General features: G+C 43.8%; 1 protein-coding gene across 2 annotated transcripts in view; it reads left to right on the top strand.

Annotated features, from left to right (window-relative positions):
- SLC22A16 (solute carrier family 22 member 16) overlaps positions 1-7703 on the top strand; it is a 52692-nt gene extending 44989 nt beyond the window's left edge. The window contains exons 7-8 of one of the 2 annotated variants that reach the window (XM_055114054.1): positions 675-774; positions 6886-7703. In XM_055114054.1, the coding sequence (XP_054970029.1) occupies positions 675-774; positions 6886-7098 (313 nt within the window). In that variant the 3' untranslated portion in view covers positions 7099-7703. Of the gene's footprint in view, positions 1-674; positions 775-6588 lie in introns of both variants that reach the window. The other variant, XM_055114055.1, reaches the window with a different exon arrangement.
- Positions 7704-14854: the final 7151 nt, after the last annotated feature.

The raw sequence follows: 14854 nt of genomic DNA, 5'->3' as shown, positions 1-14854 counted from the left end.
CAAATTCCTGCTCTAGAAAACCTAATTATTCTTAATGTTAGGCTGGATCAGTACACACAAGGGCCTCACCTGCACAGCAGATGAAGAATGGCTTACCTCCACACTCCTACCTTTTTTTTGTCATGAATTGTCTTGAATTATGTGCATGCTTATATACACCACTGTTTCACACAATGTAGGTATTGTGATTCTTGAAAAATTTAAGTAAAATTATTTTCAAGCTTACATTTTTTTACGGTCATGTGTTGCTTAATGATGGGCACACGTTTTGAGAAATGCATCCTTTGGTGATTTCGTGGTTGTCAGAACGTCATAGAGTGAACTTACACAAACCTAGATGGCCCAGCGTACTACACACCCAGGCTGTGTGGCACAGCTTATTCCTCCTCGGCTGTGACCCTCCACAGCATGTTACTGCACTGAATACTGCAGGCAGTCATAACACAATGGTAAGTATTTGTGTATCTAAACATATTGAAAGATAGAAAAAGTCGAGTAAAAATGAGCTATTATAATCTCGTGGGGCCACCGAGGTTGACTGAAACGTTGTAATGCACTGCCTGACCGCCCTTATCCTTGCTGGGGAGCGTGGGAAAGGAGCTACAGGAAGCAGGTCCTTCAATCCCTGGGTCACTTGTGCCTTACTTGTCTCAGCCTCTCTCCTCTGTTTCCAGATCGCTGGCTGTGGGAAGCGGCAGCATGGTGTGTCGCCTGGCCAGCATCCTGGCACCGTTCTCTGTGGACCTCAGCAGCATTTGGATCTTCATACCACAGGTGTGCTTCAGTTTGCAGATCCTTCCCGAGGGGTCACGGAGGCAGTTTCTAATTGCCTATTAGCAACTTCTCTATTGTTATTTATTGAAAGCCAGTACATCATTTCCTAATGCGGTTTGTAGAAACAACCCCATTACCAACAGCTGGCCAGTTGGTGAGTAGGGTGGTGGCTGCTGTGCGATTGGCCATTGGTGGCCTTCCACCACTGCTGAGCTGTTCATTACAACTCTGCCTGCCACAAAAGTGCGTGTCCTCACCCTTCCCTGGAAGCCAGGCCTGGGGAAGGGAGAGCTCTGGTCTCTGTCCTCCTCAGGGCATCTGCCCCCACCCCCTGGCCCGGCCTTGCCTCTGTGTTCCCACTGAGTACCTGCTGGGCAAGGCGAATTCTGGGGGCTGCCTGCTCCAAAAAGATTATGTGATGCCTAATGGAGAGCATTAGGAACCCATGGTTCTCAGTTGACCTGAACCTGAGGGGCTCCAGCAGTGTGAGCCATTTGCCTGGCTTTCAAAGAGTGAGAGCAGGGATGCTTAGTTTGCAGATCCTCAGGTAGGGGCTGAGAGGCTGGGAAGGCACGTGAGCACCGCTGCACCTGGCTTTAGTGGACTCTTCTGCTCAGGAAGAAGATGCGGGATGGGTGGAGGGCAGGTGTGACTTGCCAGCCTGCAGCTCCTCCCTCTCCCTCCCCTCCAGTGCCTCCTTTCTCTTTTCTGATTGCCCCTTAGACTCAGGCTGCCGGATTCCCTCCCAGCCTCCTCCCCGCTCCCTGCATGCATCACCTCTCCTCCCGGCTGCAGGAGAGGGTTTCCTCCAGCCTCATGTACATTCTCCCTGGATGTTTCACCATAAACTCAATGTCTCCCAAGTAGAACTGGCCAGTGACACCTGTCTCCCACTTTTGGTTAAGGATAGGTCAGTGGCCTCAAGCATGACACTGTGGCATCGGCTTCTTATTCATCCTGTTCTTTCATCACCAAATCCTCACATTCTCCTTCAAAACTACCCCTGCATGCCTGGTTCCAGTGCCTCCCAGGCTTCTCCTTGTGCTTCCCCCACCCTGTCTGTGTAGCATAGAAGGCACCATGGCCATGACCCAGTGCCCCTGTCAGCTTCAGAATAAAAGTCCAAACTCAGCTGATATCCAGGGCCTTTCCCGATTGACCCCCTGCACAGCTCCCCTGTTCTGTTCCTCATGCAGCTTCCCCTCCTCTCCAGACTCAGCCCCACTGCAAGCCTTCCCTTCTCCTCCCTGTCCTCATCCCACCTCCTCCCCTTCTATGCCACTGCCCAAACGGCCCCTCCAAAGACAGCGCTCCTCTCTCATGTACCTGTTAAGTAGCCTTCCAGGTATCCGCTTTCCAGGAGGCCAGCCAGATCTAGTGACCCCACCTCTCCTTTTCTCAAGCATGTCTGTACAGCATTTAGTGGGTGCCTCTTTCAGTTGCTGTCGCAGTGTGGCTTTATTATTTGTGCGTGTGTCTTCATCGCCCCAGTCAGGCTGTTGTGCTTTGCAGAGCAGGACATTTTGCATCCCCACAGCTGGGCCTAGCCAAGTGTTTCCCTCAGCTCGTGTGTCACCCATGCTGTCATTCACCTGCTATTTTAAATCAAATAGATTGACTTTTGGAAATTAGCTTTGTCCTAAACAATAATATCAGTGAAGTCATGGGTGTTATACTAATTATGTGTTTTTCTAAAAGACACTAACATAATCTCACAAGTAATAAAACAGTGCTTGGTATCCCCTGGAGTTGCCTTGTACACACAGCAGGTACACATACGGCTCTTCGGGAATCGCTGGCTTGGCATGAGTGTCTCCCACGTCCCCGGAGCAGGCGCTCAGTAAAGCGCTTGGATGTGCCATTGGGGTGTTAGATCCCAGCCACTTTCTCAGGCTGACTCTGAGGTTAAGAAACCATGTGGGCTGTGTGGGAGGTGTTTTGGGGGAGTCTACCACCCTTTTTAGGTCATGAACTTTTCTAGAAGAATCTCCTTTGTGCTAGCACTTGTTTTCCTTATTATTTTTTTTCAAAAAAGATAAAATGAAAAAGTGTTTATTAAAATAATAAGTTGAAACGTGCAAATATAAAATAGATAAATTTATAAAAGGTAATTAGCAGAAATAAAGCCAAATAAATATATTTTTAATGGATTTCTGTAAGGCTCAGTTAAGGACTACGGACTCAGAAGGGATCTCTAATTTTATTTAACAGATATTTAAACAAGCTCCTTTTATTTTTATTATTCTTCTGAGACAGAGTCTTGCTCTGTCGACCAGGCGGGAGTGCAGTGGTCTGATCCCAGCTCACTGCAACCTCCACCTCCCGGGTTCAAAAGATTCTCCTGCCTCAGCCTCCCAAGAAGCTGGGACTACAGGCGTGCGCCACCAAGGCTGGCTAATTTTTAAAATATTTTTTAGTAGAGACGGGGTTTCACTATATTGGCCAAGCTGGTCTCGAACTCCTGACCTCAGGTGATCTGCCCATCTTGGCCTCCCAAAGTGCTGGGATTACAGGCATAAACCACCATGCCCTGCCTAAACAAGCTCTTTTTGAACATGCTTTACAAAAATTAGTCTTCATATAATGCAGATACTGTTGTTCTCTTCATTTTACAGATGAGGAGACTGATGGACAGAAAGTTATTAGCCCAGGGTCACACGCCTTAAAGGTGACAGAGCTGGGATTTGAACCCAAATACCATGCTCCCTTGCCTTTCACACAAGGTCCAACAAACAATCTATACAAAAGTGAGCACAGAGCAGTCAGCTCCTTGTCCAGCCTGGCCCTGAGTGGCCCGTCCCTTCTCTAAGACAGCCTCTGGCCACAGGGTGTGGTGTATATTTATGGAAGTAGTCTGTGAATGTGCTTCCTTTGGATCTAAGGAGTATTACCTATTGTTTGTAATGAGTCAAAAAAAAAAAATCAGATTTCCCATTAAACTTGTTTATGGATGTCAAACTGCCTGGGGAGCCAGTGTTTTCATTTTGAGAAATGAAAACTCTGATCTGGAAGATGTTTATATTTTCTCTTTTGAAAAGAGGCACATGAAAAATCACTCATTCTGATGCTTTTATTATTAACCATTATTTTCTAGTAATCTAAAAAAGGTGGACATGTAATTAGCTTTTTGTGTGCTCATTAACTCATTTGGCAATCATTGACTGAGTGTTGGTTTTGAACTAGCCACCCTGCTAGGTGCTAAGGAGCAGATGAAAGAAATAGCCTGTCTTGAGAGATGTCCAGTCTGGTGGGAAGGGCAGGAGAGCAAATCACCACCAGTCCCGAAGAGAAGGGCTGGAGTGGGGAAATGCCAGGTATGGTGATTTAAAAGATACAACAGCAGTAATGATGGAACATTAAGAAACATCTTGTTTTTCAATATATAATAGCAGTAGGGCAGGCGCGGTGGCTCACATAAGTAATCCCACACTTTGGGAGGCCAGGGGTTTGGGACCAGCCTGGCCAATATGGCGACACCCTGTCTCTACTAAAAATACAAATATTAGCCAAGCGTGGTGGTGTGTGCCTGTAGTCCCAGCTACTCGGGAGGCTGAGGCAGGAGAATCGCTTGAACCTGACTGCCTAACTAGTCTTACTACCAAGCTAAGAATATATATATATATATGCATGCAGTAATGAGAGCTTACATGTATTGGCTACTTACTGCAGCCAGGCACTGTTCTAAGTGCCTTTTGCGTAATATTTAATTTCATCCTCTCAACAGTCGTTTGCGACAGATACTATTCTTTCATCCATTTTACAGAAAAGGACTCTGAGGAGCAGAGAGGTTAAGTAACTTGCCCAAAGCCACACAGGTAGCAGGTGGCAAGTACCCAGGCAATGTGGGTATGGAGATTATAAAAGGGTCAAGAACATTTCTTTTTCTTTCTTTCTTTCTTTCTTTTTTTCTTTTCTTTTCTTTTTTTTTTTTTTTGAGATTGGGTCTCTGTCACTGAGGTTGGAGTGCAGTGGTGCAATCTTGGCTCAGTGCAACCTCTGCCTCCTGGGCTCAAGCAATTCTCCCACCTCAGCCTCCCAAGTAGCTGGGACCACAGGCATGTGCCACCACACCTGGCTAATTTTTATATTTTCCATAGAGAATTTCACCATATTGCCCAGGCTGGTCTCGAACTCCTGACCTCACGTGATCCGCCAGCCTTAGCCTCCCAAAGTCTTGGGATTACAAATGTAAGCCACTGCACCCAGTCTTTGAGAAGTTTTTTTTTGTTTGTTTGTTTGTTTTTTTAAGACGGAGTTTCACTCTTGTCACCCAGGCTGGAGTTCAGTGGCACAATCTTGGCTCACTGCAACCTCTGCCTACTGGGTTCAAGCAATTCTCGTACCTCAGCCTCCCAAGTAGCTGGGATTACAGGCATGTGCCACCTCGCCCGGCTAATTTTGTAATTTTAGTAGAGACAGAGTTTCACCATGTTGGCTAGGCTGGTCTCGAACTCCTGACCTCGGGTGATCCACCCACCTCAAGCCTCCCGAAATGCTGGGGTTATAGGCGTGAGCCACCATGCCCGGCCCTTTGAGAGCTTTTCTTTTTGCCAAGGGAAAATAGCCAGCAGAAAGGAAAAGATCAAACATATGTGAGAAGGAGGTTGGACGATGGATGGAGGGAGATCTCTGAGGAGGAGGTGAGAGGCGATGGGGTCTGGAGAGTGTGAAAGGATCCGCCTGGCCTCCCTCCAGGAGGAGGGAGGGGTGGGAAAGGGGGGACTTATTTCAAAGTTTGGTTTGGGGTTTGGGGGATTGTGGGGAGCTGGTCAGGGGAGCAGGAGTGAGGAGGAGGTGGAGAGGTATGATTTGTTTCCTGCCTGACTAGTCTTACTACCAAGCTAAGAAGAAAAATTCCATTCTGTTCTGGACCTTCCATTTGATTCTATTTTGCTTTTAGACTTACTCAGTGTTTTTCAGACCCTGACTTAGGGCTCTTCTGGGGTTTCTAGATCACTGGATATACTTGCCGTGTCTTGAGAGACCAGAAAACGTCTTTAAAATTCCTTTGGAATGTCACTTGAAATTCTGCTACTGCATCTGGGTTAAGCTTACTCATATATTTCATATATTTCTAAGAATTAGGTTATCAGTGCTCTGCAAAACAAAATGAAAAACTGCCTTCCCAGGTCTCGTCTGTTATGGATGTGATCTGGCATCACTTCACACTTGCTCTATGTATTTTATGATTCTCATTCTCAGAGGCTATAAACATACCAAGTGTGTAGATTTATCAGAAAAGCCATACCTTAATTTATTTTTATAGGGTCTTTCCAGCAAATATATTTTGCTAAAGGAGTTTAAATTAAGTAAGGACAGATTGTGTTTTTACGGATTGTATAGAGATTTAGCTCTGTTAATAAAAACCACCCAGCATCTTCATGATGATAAAGAGAGAATAGATATGCAGACTTTAATTTTTAATGTGACCTGCATTTTTAAAAGCAAACGCCTTGGCACTAGTCTGAAAGGCTGCCTTTTATGTGTCAAAATCTGGAAAATAAAGAAATCACACTGAACTGTATAGGAAATTATATGGCTCCCTGCCCCATAAAGTAGCAATTTGTTTTCACTGCCTTTGTTTAGCTTCCCCCAAATTCCGTAGATTCTGGTTGATTAAAACCTGTTTTCATTCATTCATTCCCTATCATTTACTGAACTCTGATAGTGTACTGATTATTGGGGCAGGGATGGGGTTGACTAAGACAGTCCCTGCTTGGCATGTCCTGACCCAGGGCTCAGTTACTTGTCTTCTCCACAAGATTCTGGGGTCTGGAAAGATGGGGTAAGTGTCTTTTTTCTTTCTGACCACAGCTCCTAGGACAGCACCTTCAGGAGTAATAATGCAGGCAGTAGCTGGCAATTAAGGAGGCGCTCCATGCTGGGTCATGCAGGAATGAATGAGTGAGTGATGAGATTAAACCTCGTTGATGAGGAAAAGAACTCGAAGTCCAGCAGAAGTAACCAAAGATCTCACCGAGTAATCACAGTGACAACTGTTATGTCAAATTCAATTCCATTACCCTCTGAAAACAGTTAGGAAATTCTATTCTCCGAAGGGTGCGTTCCTTTCTTGATGTGTCACTTATCATTATTTTTAATTCCTTCTAGTTGTTTGTTGGGACTATGGCCCTCCTGAGTGGAGTGTTAACACTAAAGCTTCCAGAAACCCTTGGGAAACGGCTAGCAACTACTTGGGAGGAGGCTGCAAAACTGGAGTCAGAGAATGAAAGCAAGTCAAGCAAATTACTTCCCACAACTAATAATAGTGGGCTGGAAAAAACGGAAGCGATTACCCCCAGGGATTCTGGTCTTGGTGAATAAATGTGCCATGCCTGCTGTCTAGCACCTGAAATACTATTTACCCTAATGCCTTTGTATTAGAGGAATCTTATTCTCATCTCCCGTATGTTGTTTGTATGTCTTTTTAATAAATTTTGTAAGAAAATTTTAAAGCAAATGTGTTATAAAAGAAATAAAAACTAAGATGAAAATTCTCAGTTTTAAAAACTGCTTTCTTATTGCTGCAAAATATTTTTCAACATTTGTTCTTCTATGTAGTCGATTCTCAACCTTTCCCCACCACCCCCCTACCATGCATGCCAGAGGGAGTTCACCTATTTCTTTTTTTTCTTTTTTTCTTTTTTTCTTTTTTTGAGATGGAGTCTCACTCTGTCGCTCAGGCTGGAGTGCAGTGGCGCGATCTCGGCTCACTGCAAGCTCCGCCTCCCGGGTTCACACCATTCTCCTGCCTCAGCCTCCCGGAGTTCACCTATTTCTATCCACGCCAATGCCACCCCTCCACGGCTTCCCAAAAGAAGGGGCATGTGAGAATGCATTTCTTTTGACAAAGCTCCTTGCAGATTCTATTTCTGATATTTTTTCCCCTCTTATGAGAATCATAGCTCTAAAAACAATTCTTATTCAGAAATGCCCTCTCAAAAAATGCTTGCCTTCACAATTAAACCATAAAAAATCAGAGCTACAAAAATGATGCCGTGCTTCCCAGAACCTTGAGCCAAGAAGGCTTGAATGTGCAGACAGTTGTGCTTGTGTTTGGTTCAGATAAGGGACACACACCTGCTAGGGTCCAAGAGTGAGCTTTCTAGTCTGGTATTCTTATTTTTCCCAAATTTACCAAATTCTCCCTGTAAGTCTCCTTTACAGCCCACAGAGGCTGTGACTTTTTAACCCACTGCAAACTTTTTCAGTTGGCGGATCATCCAGGAAACTGACTTTAAGTACCATCTGGATTTGTTGCCATTGTAAAAATGTTTGTAAGTATTCTTGCCTTTAAAAAAATAATTTACATGAAGATTTTACTCTTTTGTTTTACTATACTTTTTTTCCCAACTCTACTTAAAACCATAGTCTTTCAAAAACATTAATATCCTGGACACTTCAACTGCAAATTATGTCATCATCTTATCTGTGGAAGAATGCATTTCAGATTTACAGTCAGTTTCCCATAGGTTTTGGGTTTTTCCTTACTGTGGTTTCATCATAATTTCATTTTTTTTGTTGTTGCTCTTGAGATTTTGCTGTTAGGTATGTCTTATATCCTGCATTTGAATTGGTGAAACGTTAGCATTATCTGCAGAGGAAAGTAAAAGAAGGCAGTTATATAGATGTTGTGAGTTTGAAAAGCATTTCCAAGGGGGAAAAAAAGGAGGGATTTAACCTGAATTATTGATTTTTTATATGAGTTTAGTTCCTTGGGTAATTGCTTAGTTCTTCACTTGGTCTTTCCATTAACAAAGAAAAAATAAAGCCAAAAACTTTTCTTCCTTTATAAAAGAAAATAACATATATAGGAGTTTATGGAGAAAAAGGAGGAAGACATTTATTGAGCCTTTCTCTTATTTCTTATTTTGTCTCTTTTTTCTTTTCCCTCAGCCCATTTTTCTACTGCCATTAACATTTTTCCTCTTAGTTAACATTTGATACTTTTTTCCTTTCCTTTTTTGAGACAAGGTCTGGCTCTATCCCCCAGGCTGGAATGCAGTGGGCTCACTGCAACTTCTGCCTCCTGGGCTCAAGCGATCCTCCCACCTCAACCTCCCGAATAGCTAGGACTGCAGGCACCTGCCATCATGTCCAGCTAATTTTTGTATTTTTTGTAGGATTTGTATTTTTTGACAGGATTTCACCATGTTGCTCAGGCTAGTCTCAAACTCCTGAGCTCATGCAATCCACCAGTCTTGGCCTCTTGAAGTGCTGGGATTACACAGGTGGGAGACACCACGCCTGGCAACACTTTCTTGACTTTACTTTTATATTCTGTTAGTTTGCTAAGGTGATCATAGCAAAATACCACAGACTGAGTGGCTTAAACAAGAGAAATTATTTCTTCACAGTTCTGAAGCCTGGAAGCTCCAGATCATGGTGCCAGCATGGTTGGTTTCCTCTGACACTTCTCAGGCTAACAGCTCGTTGCCCTCCTGCTGTCTTTTAACATGGTCATCTATTTGTGTATACACACCCCTGGCTGGTATCTTTCCTTCTTCTTTTAAGGCCATCAGTCATATTGGACTAGGGCTCCACTCCAATGACCTCATTTTAACTTAATAACCATTTGAAGATCTCATCTCCATATATGGTTGCATTCTGAGGGTTGAGATTTCAACATATGAATCTTGAGGCATTTCTTTACATTTTTATTGCCCACTGTCTTTGTCAGCTTGAGCTGCTATTCAAAAAATACCACAATCTGGTCAGCTTAAACAACAGAAATGTATTTCTTACAGCTCTTGAGGCTGGGAAGTCCAACATTAATGTGACAGCAAGGTAGGTTTTATTCCAGGGCTTTCTCTCTTGACTTGTAGGTGGCTGCCATCTCACTGTGTGCTCACAGGACCATTTCTTTGTATGCACAGATGTGGAGAGACAGCAAGCTCTCTGGTGTGTCTCTCATCATAAGGGCACTAATCCCATACAAGGGCCCCACCCTTAGGATCTCATCTAACTCTAAGTACCTCCAAAAGACCCATCTTCCAATATCATCACATTGATGGTGGGTAGGGCTTCAACATACGAATTTTCAGATCATGACATCTACGTATGTATGACTGTATCAGTCAATGTCTAGTCAGGAAAACAGAAACCACTGGAGATAATTCAAACAGAGAGGAATTTCATGCACAGTTAGTTATAAAAGTGTAGGAAAGACTGGTGGAACAAAATGCAGAAGTTACCTAGGGATCAGGAAGCCGCTACCATGGCTGGGTTGGGAGCCCACAAGCCTGCACTTTCTGCTTCCACTGCTTGGGCTGAAACCACGTTTCTGCTGCTGACCAGAAACCTAGGAGCCCACACCCCCACTGATTCTACTGAAACTGCCTATTATGCTTTCAACTGGAAGGGGTTGAATTTTTAGATTAAGTTAGGGAAAATTCACTCTTTTTTCTGGTATTGACTCTTCTATCCATTACCATGGGTTATCTCTCTCCATTTAGTTAGGTCATCATTAATATCTTTTAATGAAGTATAATTTTTTCCATAAAGGTTGTACATGTTTTTTGTTATATTCTTATATGTAAATTTCCATTATAATTAGAAATGAGAAGTTTCTAATAGTTGTATTTTGTGACTGTATATTGCTGGCATAAAATAGATTGATTTTATATGTTGATTTTGTATCCATCAACCTTGATTAAAGTATTTTTAATTCAAAAGCAAAAAATTTTCTTTATTGGGGCAGGGTGCAGTGGCTCATGCCCATAATTCCAGCACTTTGGGAGGCTGAGGCAGGTGGATCACCTGAGGCCAGGAATTCGAGACCAGCCTGGCCAACATGGTGAAACCCCATCTCTACTAAAAATACAAAAAAACTAGCCAGGCATGGTGGTGTACACCTGTAAGCCCAGCTACTCAGGAGACTGAGGCAGGAGAATTCCTCGAACCTTGGAGGCAGAGGTTGTAGTGAACCGAGATCATACCATTACACTCCAGCCTGGGCAACTCTGTCTAAAAAAAAAAAAAAAATTTTTTTTTCTTTACCGGAAGAAAAATTAGGCTTTTTGTTGTAAAAATTCACAAATGTTTATCGTGCAGGAAGCCAAACATACTTTGTTCCTTCAGCATTTCTTAATATGTGTAACCTTCTGATTTTATACTTGGAAAATGGTGATGATCTATAATAGTTGGAACCTAGTCATAACACGTCCGATCTGTCTCTGATTGCAAATATTTCAAGGAGTACTTTACCATAGCATTACAATGAACAAAGAACAAACCACACACAAGTAGGTAAACTTCAGATAGGTGACCTTGTTTCTCAGTTCTATGTCACTGAGGTTAATGCACTAACTTGACTTTGACAGGCTACGAAGTGTGAGAGGCAATGGAAGCCTGGAAATAAAAAAGCCCTGACTATAAGCATTCCTGCTTAAGCAAACCAATCTCTCTTTACTCCAATCTTCTCATTTGGAAATTCAGGATTATCATACAATGTCCCTCTGGGAATGGGAAGATTAAATGAAATAATATATCAACACCATTTAACGCCACTCTGCACAGTCCCGATATTTTACAAGGCTATTTCTCCATTCACTGTATGTGATTCCACCCTCATTAGGTGTCCTGCCCAGTCTTGGTCTTGGCCAGTGGGCATGGGGGCCCCGTCTATCAGTGTTCCACATGTGTCGCTGTCCTGACTGTGCCCTACCACACACTGTTGTCCTCCCTCATGGACTCTGCAGTTTAGCTACCTGGAGATACTTCTGCAGTTTCCCTTTTGCTCCAGTGGTTAGTTCCAGTCCATGATAGCTGCAGGGAAGACTCACTGAAGCTAATGATGCATAAACTTCAGGCTCCTTCAGTTGGACAGGCTCCTGTGATGGAGCATAGTAATGGGTCCACTTGGACATAAGCTTTCACAGAATTTTGTACATTTTGCAAAAGTGAGATCTAGTCACTACAATCAGCTGAGACCACCATCTTTTTCCACTTGGTTTTCCCTTCTATCACATTCCTCCTCTGCCAGATGTTATCAAAGTGGTCACAGGCGTTCTTTTCTTTTGTGATTTTGTATTTTTTTTCCTCTTAAAAGGGCTCTTGAAACTGTACAAACTTCAGACCCCACAAAAGCTGAATCTCTCCCCTGAATCACTGTTAAAAGGTGTGTTGTTAGGGAGGCTCATACTCAAAATATGCTCTGAACGTACTCAATTAAATGCTCTGTTCTGAGGGGCCCACCTGTGCCCTTTCTCTCATTCCTATCAAATATGTAACGAAAACATACTAAGTGCAAAATGGCGTAGGCAAAGCAGGTACTTAATAAATTCTTGTATATGGTGAAGAGGAGTATTTTCTTATCGAAGATGGTAAAGCTGACTATGGCAGCCAACGTCTTTGGCAACTTCCCTCAACAGAATGTCTGGAAGTTTCGATGTTTGTTGTTTTACTTGAATTTGCCAGAAGTCAGTGATGGCTGCTGTTTTTATGTCTGAAGTCTACAGTGCACCAACATTTCACTGGCAACTGCTTGTTCTCTAAGTAAACTTTTTTTTAATTCCCGGCCTCTCTCTGGGCTCACCCATGCCAGTTGGTGTCAGCCATTCTGCTGAAATTGAGGATCTGAAGAACATCTTAAGCAATTCTTGGGTAAAAGATCCACTGTCAGAGATTTTATCTGTAGGAACAAGTTGGGGGAGCAGGTGGTCAGCATGCTACCTGATTCTTGATTAGTTAGCAGTTTCAGGGGAGCAGGTCAAAAGTACACCAACCCACCCTGGTCAATGTTTAACTAGAATTCTCCATAAAGCCTGGCTTATAATCTCATTAACCCTATGAGGACGATTTCACTGTCCTACTTCCCTGCCCCAAACTGCTGTACACATGGGAATCCCTGGCCCCTGAGCCTGATATCTTCAATAGTCTTCTGATGAATGCAGGCTTAGGTCCTGCATTTACTGGCCACAGACACACCAGCAAGGCTAACACCCTGCAAGCCAGAAACACCCATGGAGAGCACAGCAAGAGGGGGAGTGTGGCTAGAGAGACCCTAAATGTGCTGCAGAGGTGAGGCCCTGGGGACCTCTGCAGCCCAAGTTTAAAAGTCTCCGAAGAAGCGTTGGGAAGATGATGAAGCCCAGCTCCCCTGCAGTCTCAGGGAGATCACGTCAACACTTCAGACCCCAACCACTAACCTGGAAAACAACGCTAGATTCTCCCCAGGTGGTTCCTGAGGCCCCTTTTAGAAGTTACCCTCAATGATACCTAAATCAGTTTTCCCATCCATTTTCTGAAGGACCCTTCACTTAAGTCATAGTGCTAGAGCTCTGCGTTTAAAAAAAAAAAGGATTTATTAGTCCTATCTGTATAGACTCTGCACTACTACAGAGAAGCTTTCTTTCTGGGTTTCATTTCTGAGTATGTCTTCCTCTTCTTGCTTTTCAGGAAAACATGGAGTCCTAACCTGGGCGGGGGGAAGAAAGAGCCTTCTCAGATCTCTTCCGTGGCTCCCATTACTTTTTGAACACAGTCTTGCATCCTAGCCAGATTTCCAGCACTTTCACACCCTGGTCTTGCACAAACCTCCCCATGAACCCCCTTCTCTTTCCTCAGCTCACTTTGAACTTCCTGCCTCTGTGGCTTTGTCTCTCCAGAGATTTTTCTCCCTCCTCTTGTTTGTCCATCGAAATCCCACTGATTGTTTAGGGCCTTCCTCACTTCCCATGTATGCTCCTGGACTAGCCACTTGGGTCCACTGTACTCCTCTCTCTCCTGATCCTTCCCAGCACCAGCAGTATGTGCTGTTGGTTAGAGGACAGTCTTATTCTGCCTTGTTTCCTTTCTTGAGGGAGCAAACATCTCAGAAGTTCTTAAATCTTTTATAGCCCTTGCAGTATGTCTTGGACAAAGTGACTGCTCCATAAATGTTTGTGGATTGATTTTTATAGTAGGTGCTCAATAAAATATGTATACCACCTGTGATACTGGGAACTATGTATTTGGTCTTCATTCCCATTTCCTGACATATAGCTCCTAAAACCCTTGGAATCTTCAGAGTGATAAGAGTGTCTTTTGTATGCTAATGAGATATCTGGTGGCTGGAGCCCTGTAGTAAGCTTCAGGATGGGAGCTGGTCATCTGGAAATGACAAGACATGATTAGAGAGTGGGGACTTTCAGCCCTATCCCCAACCTCTAGGGAGAAGGGGTTGAAGGTTAAGTTGGTCACTAGTGGCCAATGTTTTAACCATCATGTCTACATAATAAAGCTTTCATTAAAAAAAAAAAAAAAAGGAAAAACACAAGACAGTGTTTAGGGAGCTTCCAGATGGCTGAATATGTGGAGGTTCCTGGAGGTTGTGCCCCCAGAGAGGGCATGGGAGCTCCTTGCCCATTCCCACATGCCTAGCCCTGGCCCTCTCTTCCACATGGCTCTTCATCTGCATCCTTTGTAATATCCATATTAATAAATGGGTAAAGGTAAGCAAAGTGTTCTTTTGAGTTCTGGAGCCACTCTAGCAAATTGAACCATTATTATTTGAACCTGAAAAGGGGCTTGTAGGGACCCCGATTTATAGCCCACCAGTCAGAAACCCACAACCTGGGGCTTGTGATTGGCATCCAAAGTAGGGTAAGTCTTGTGGGACTGAGCCCTTAACCTGTGGGATCTGACACTATCTCCAGGTAGCTGGTGTCAGAACTGAATTGAATTAGAGGACATGCAGCTGAAGTGTCTGCTAGGGAATCTGCAGAATGGGATGCTTGGTGTGTAGGGAGACAACCCCCACACACCTGGTCACAGAAAGTGTTCTGTATTCAGTGACTGTGACAGTATTGAGCATAGCCAGAGAAAAAGTTGCTTTTCCCCACCACCCCCTCACCGGCCCTCAGACCACCTTACAAAGAATTGTACTTATCTCAACTTATCAGAGACCTACAACAACTTGCAAGGGATTCTTAGTTCATTCTCAGTTTTCAGATGGGCAATCCAACTCAGAAGTCAGGTGATTTGCTCAAGGTAAAAATGCAGGTCTCTTGAAACGAAAGTTTGTGCTTTGGTTAAGAGCTTGAGCTTTGGCTGGGCACAGTGGCTCAAGCCTGTAATTCCAGCACTTTGGGAAGCCGAG

Source organism: Pan paniscus, chromosome 5 (assembly GCF_029289425.2).
Source record: "Pan paniscus chromosome 5, NHGRI_mPanPan1-v2.0_pri, whole genome shotgun sequence".
In the NCBI taxonomy this organism is placed as follows: Eukaryota; Metazoa; Chordata; class Mammalia; order Primates; family Hominidae; genus Pan; species Pan paniscus.
The sequence above is the reverse complement of the archived record's forward strand: the minus strand, read 5'-3'. Positions and strand labels throughout refer to the sequence as shown.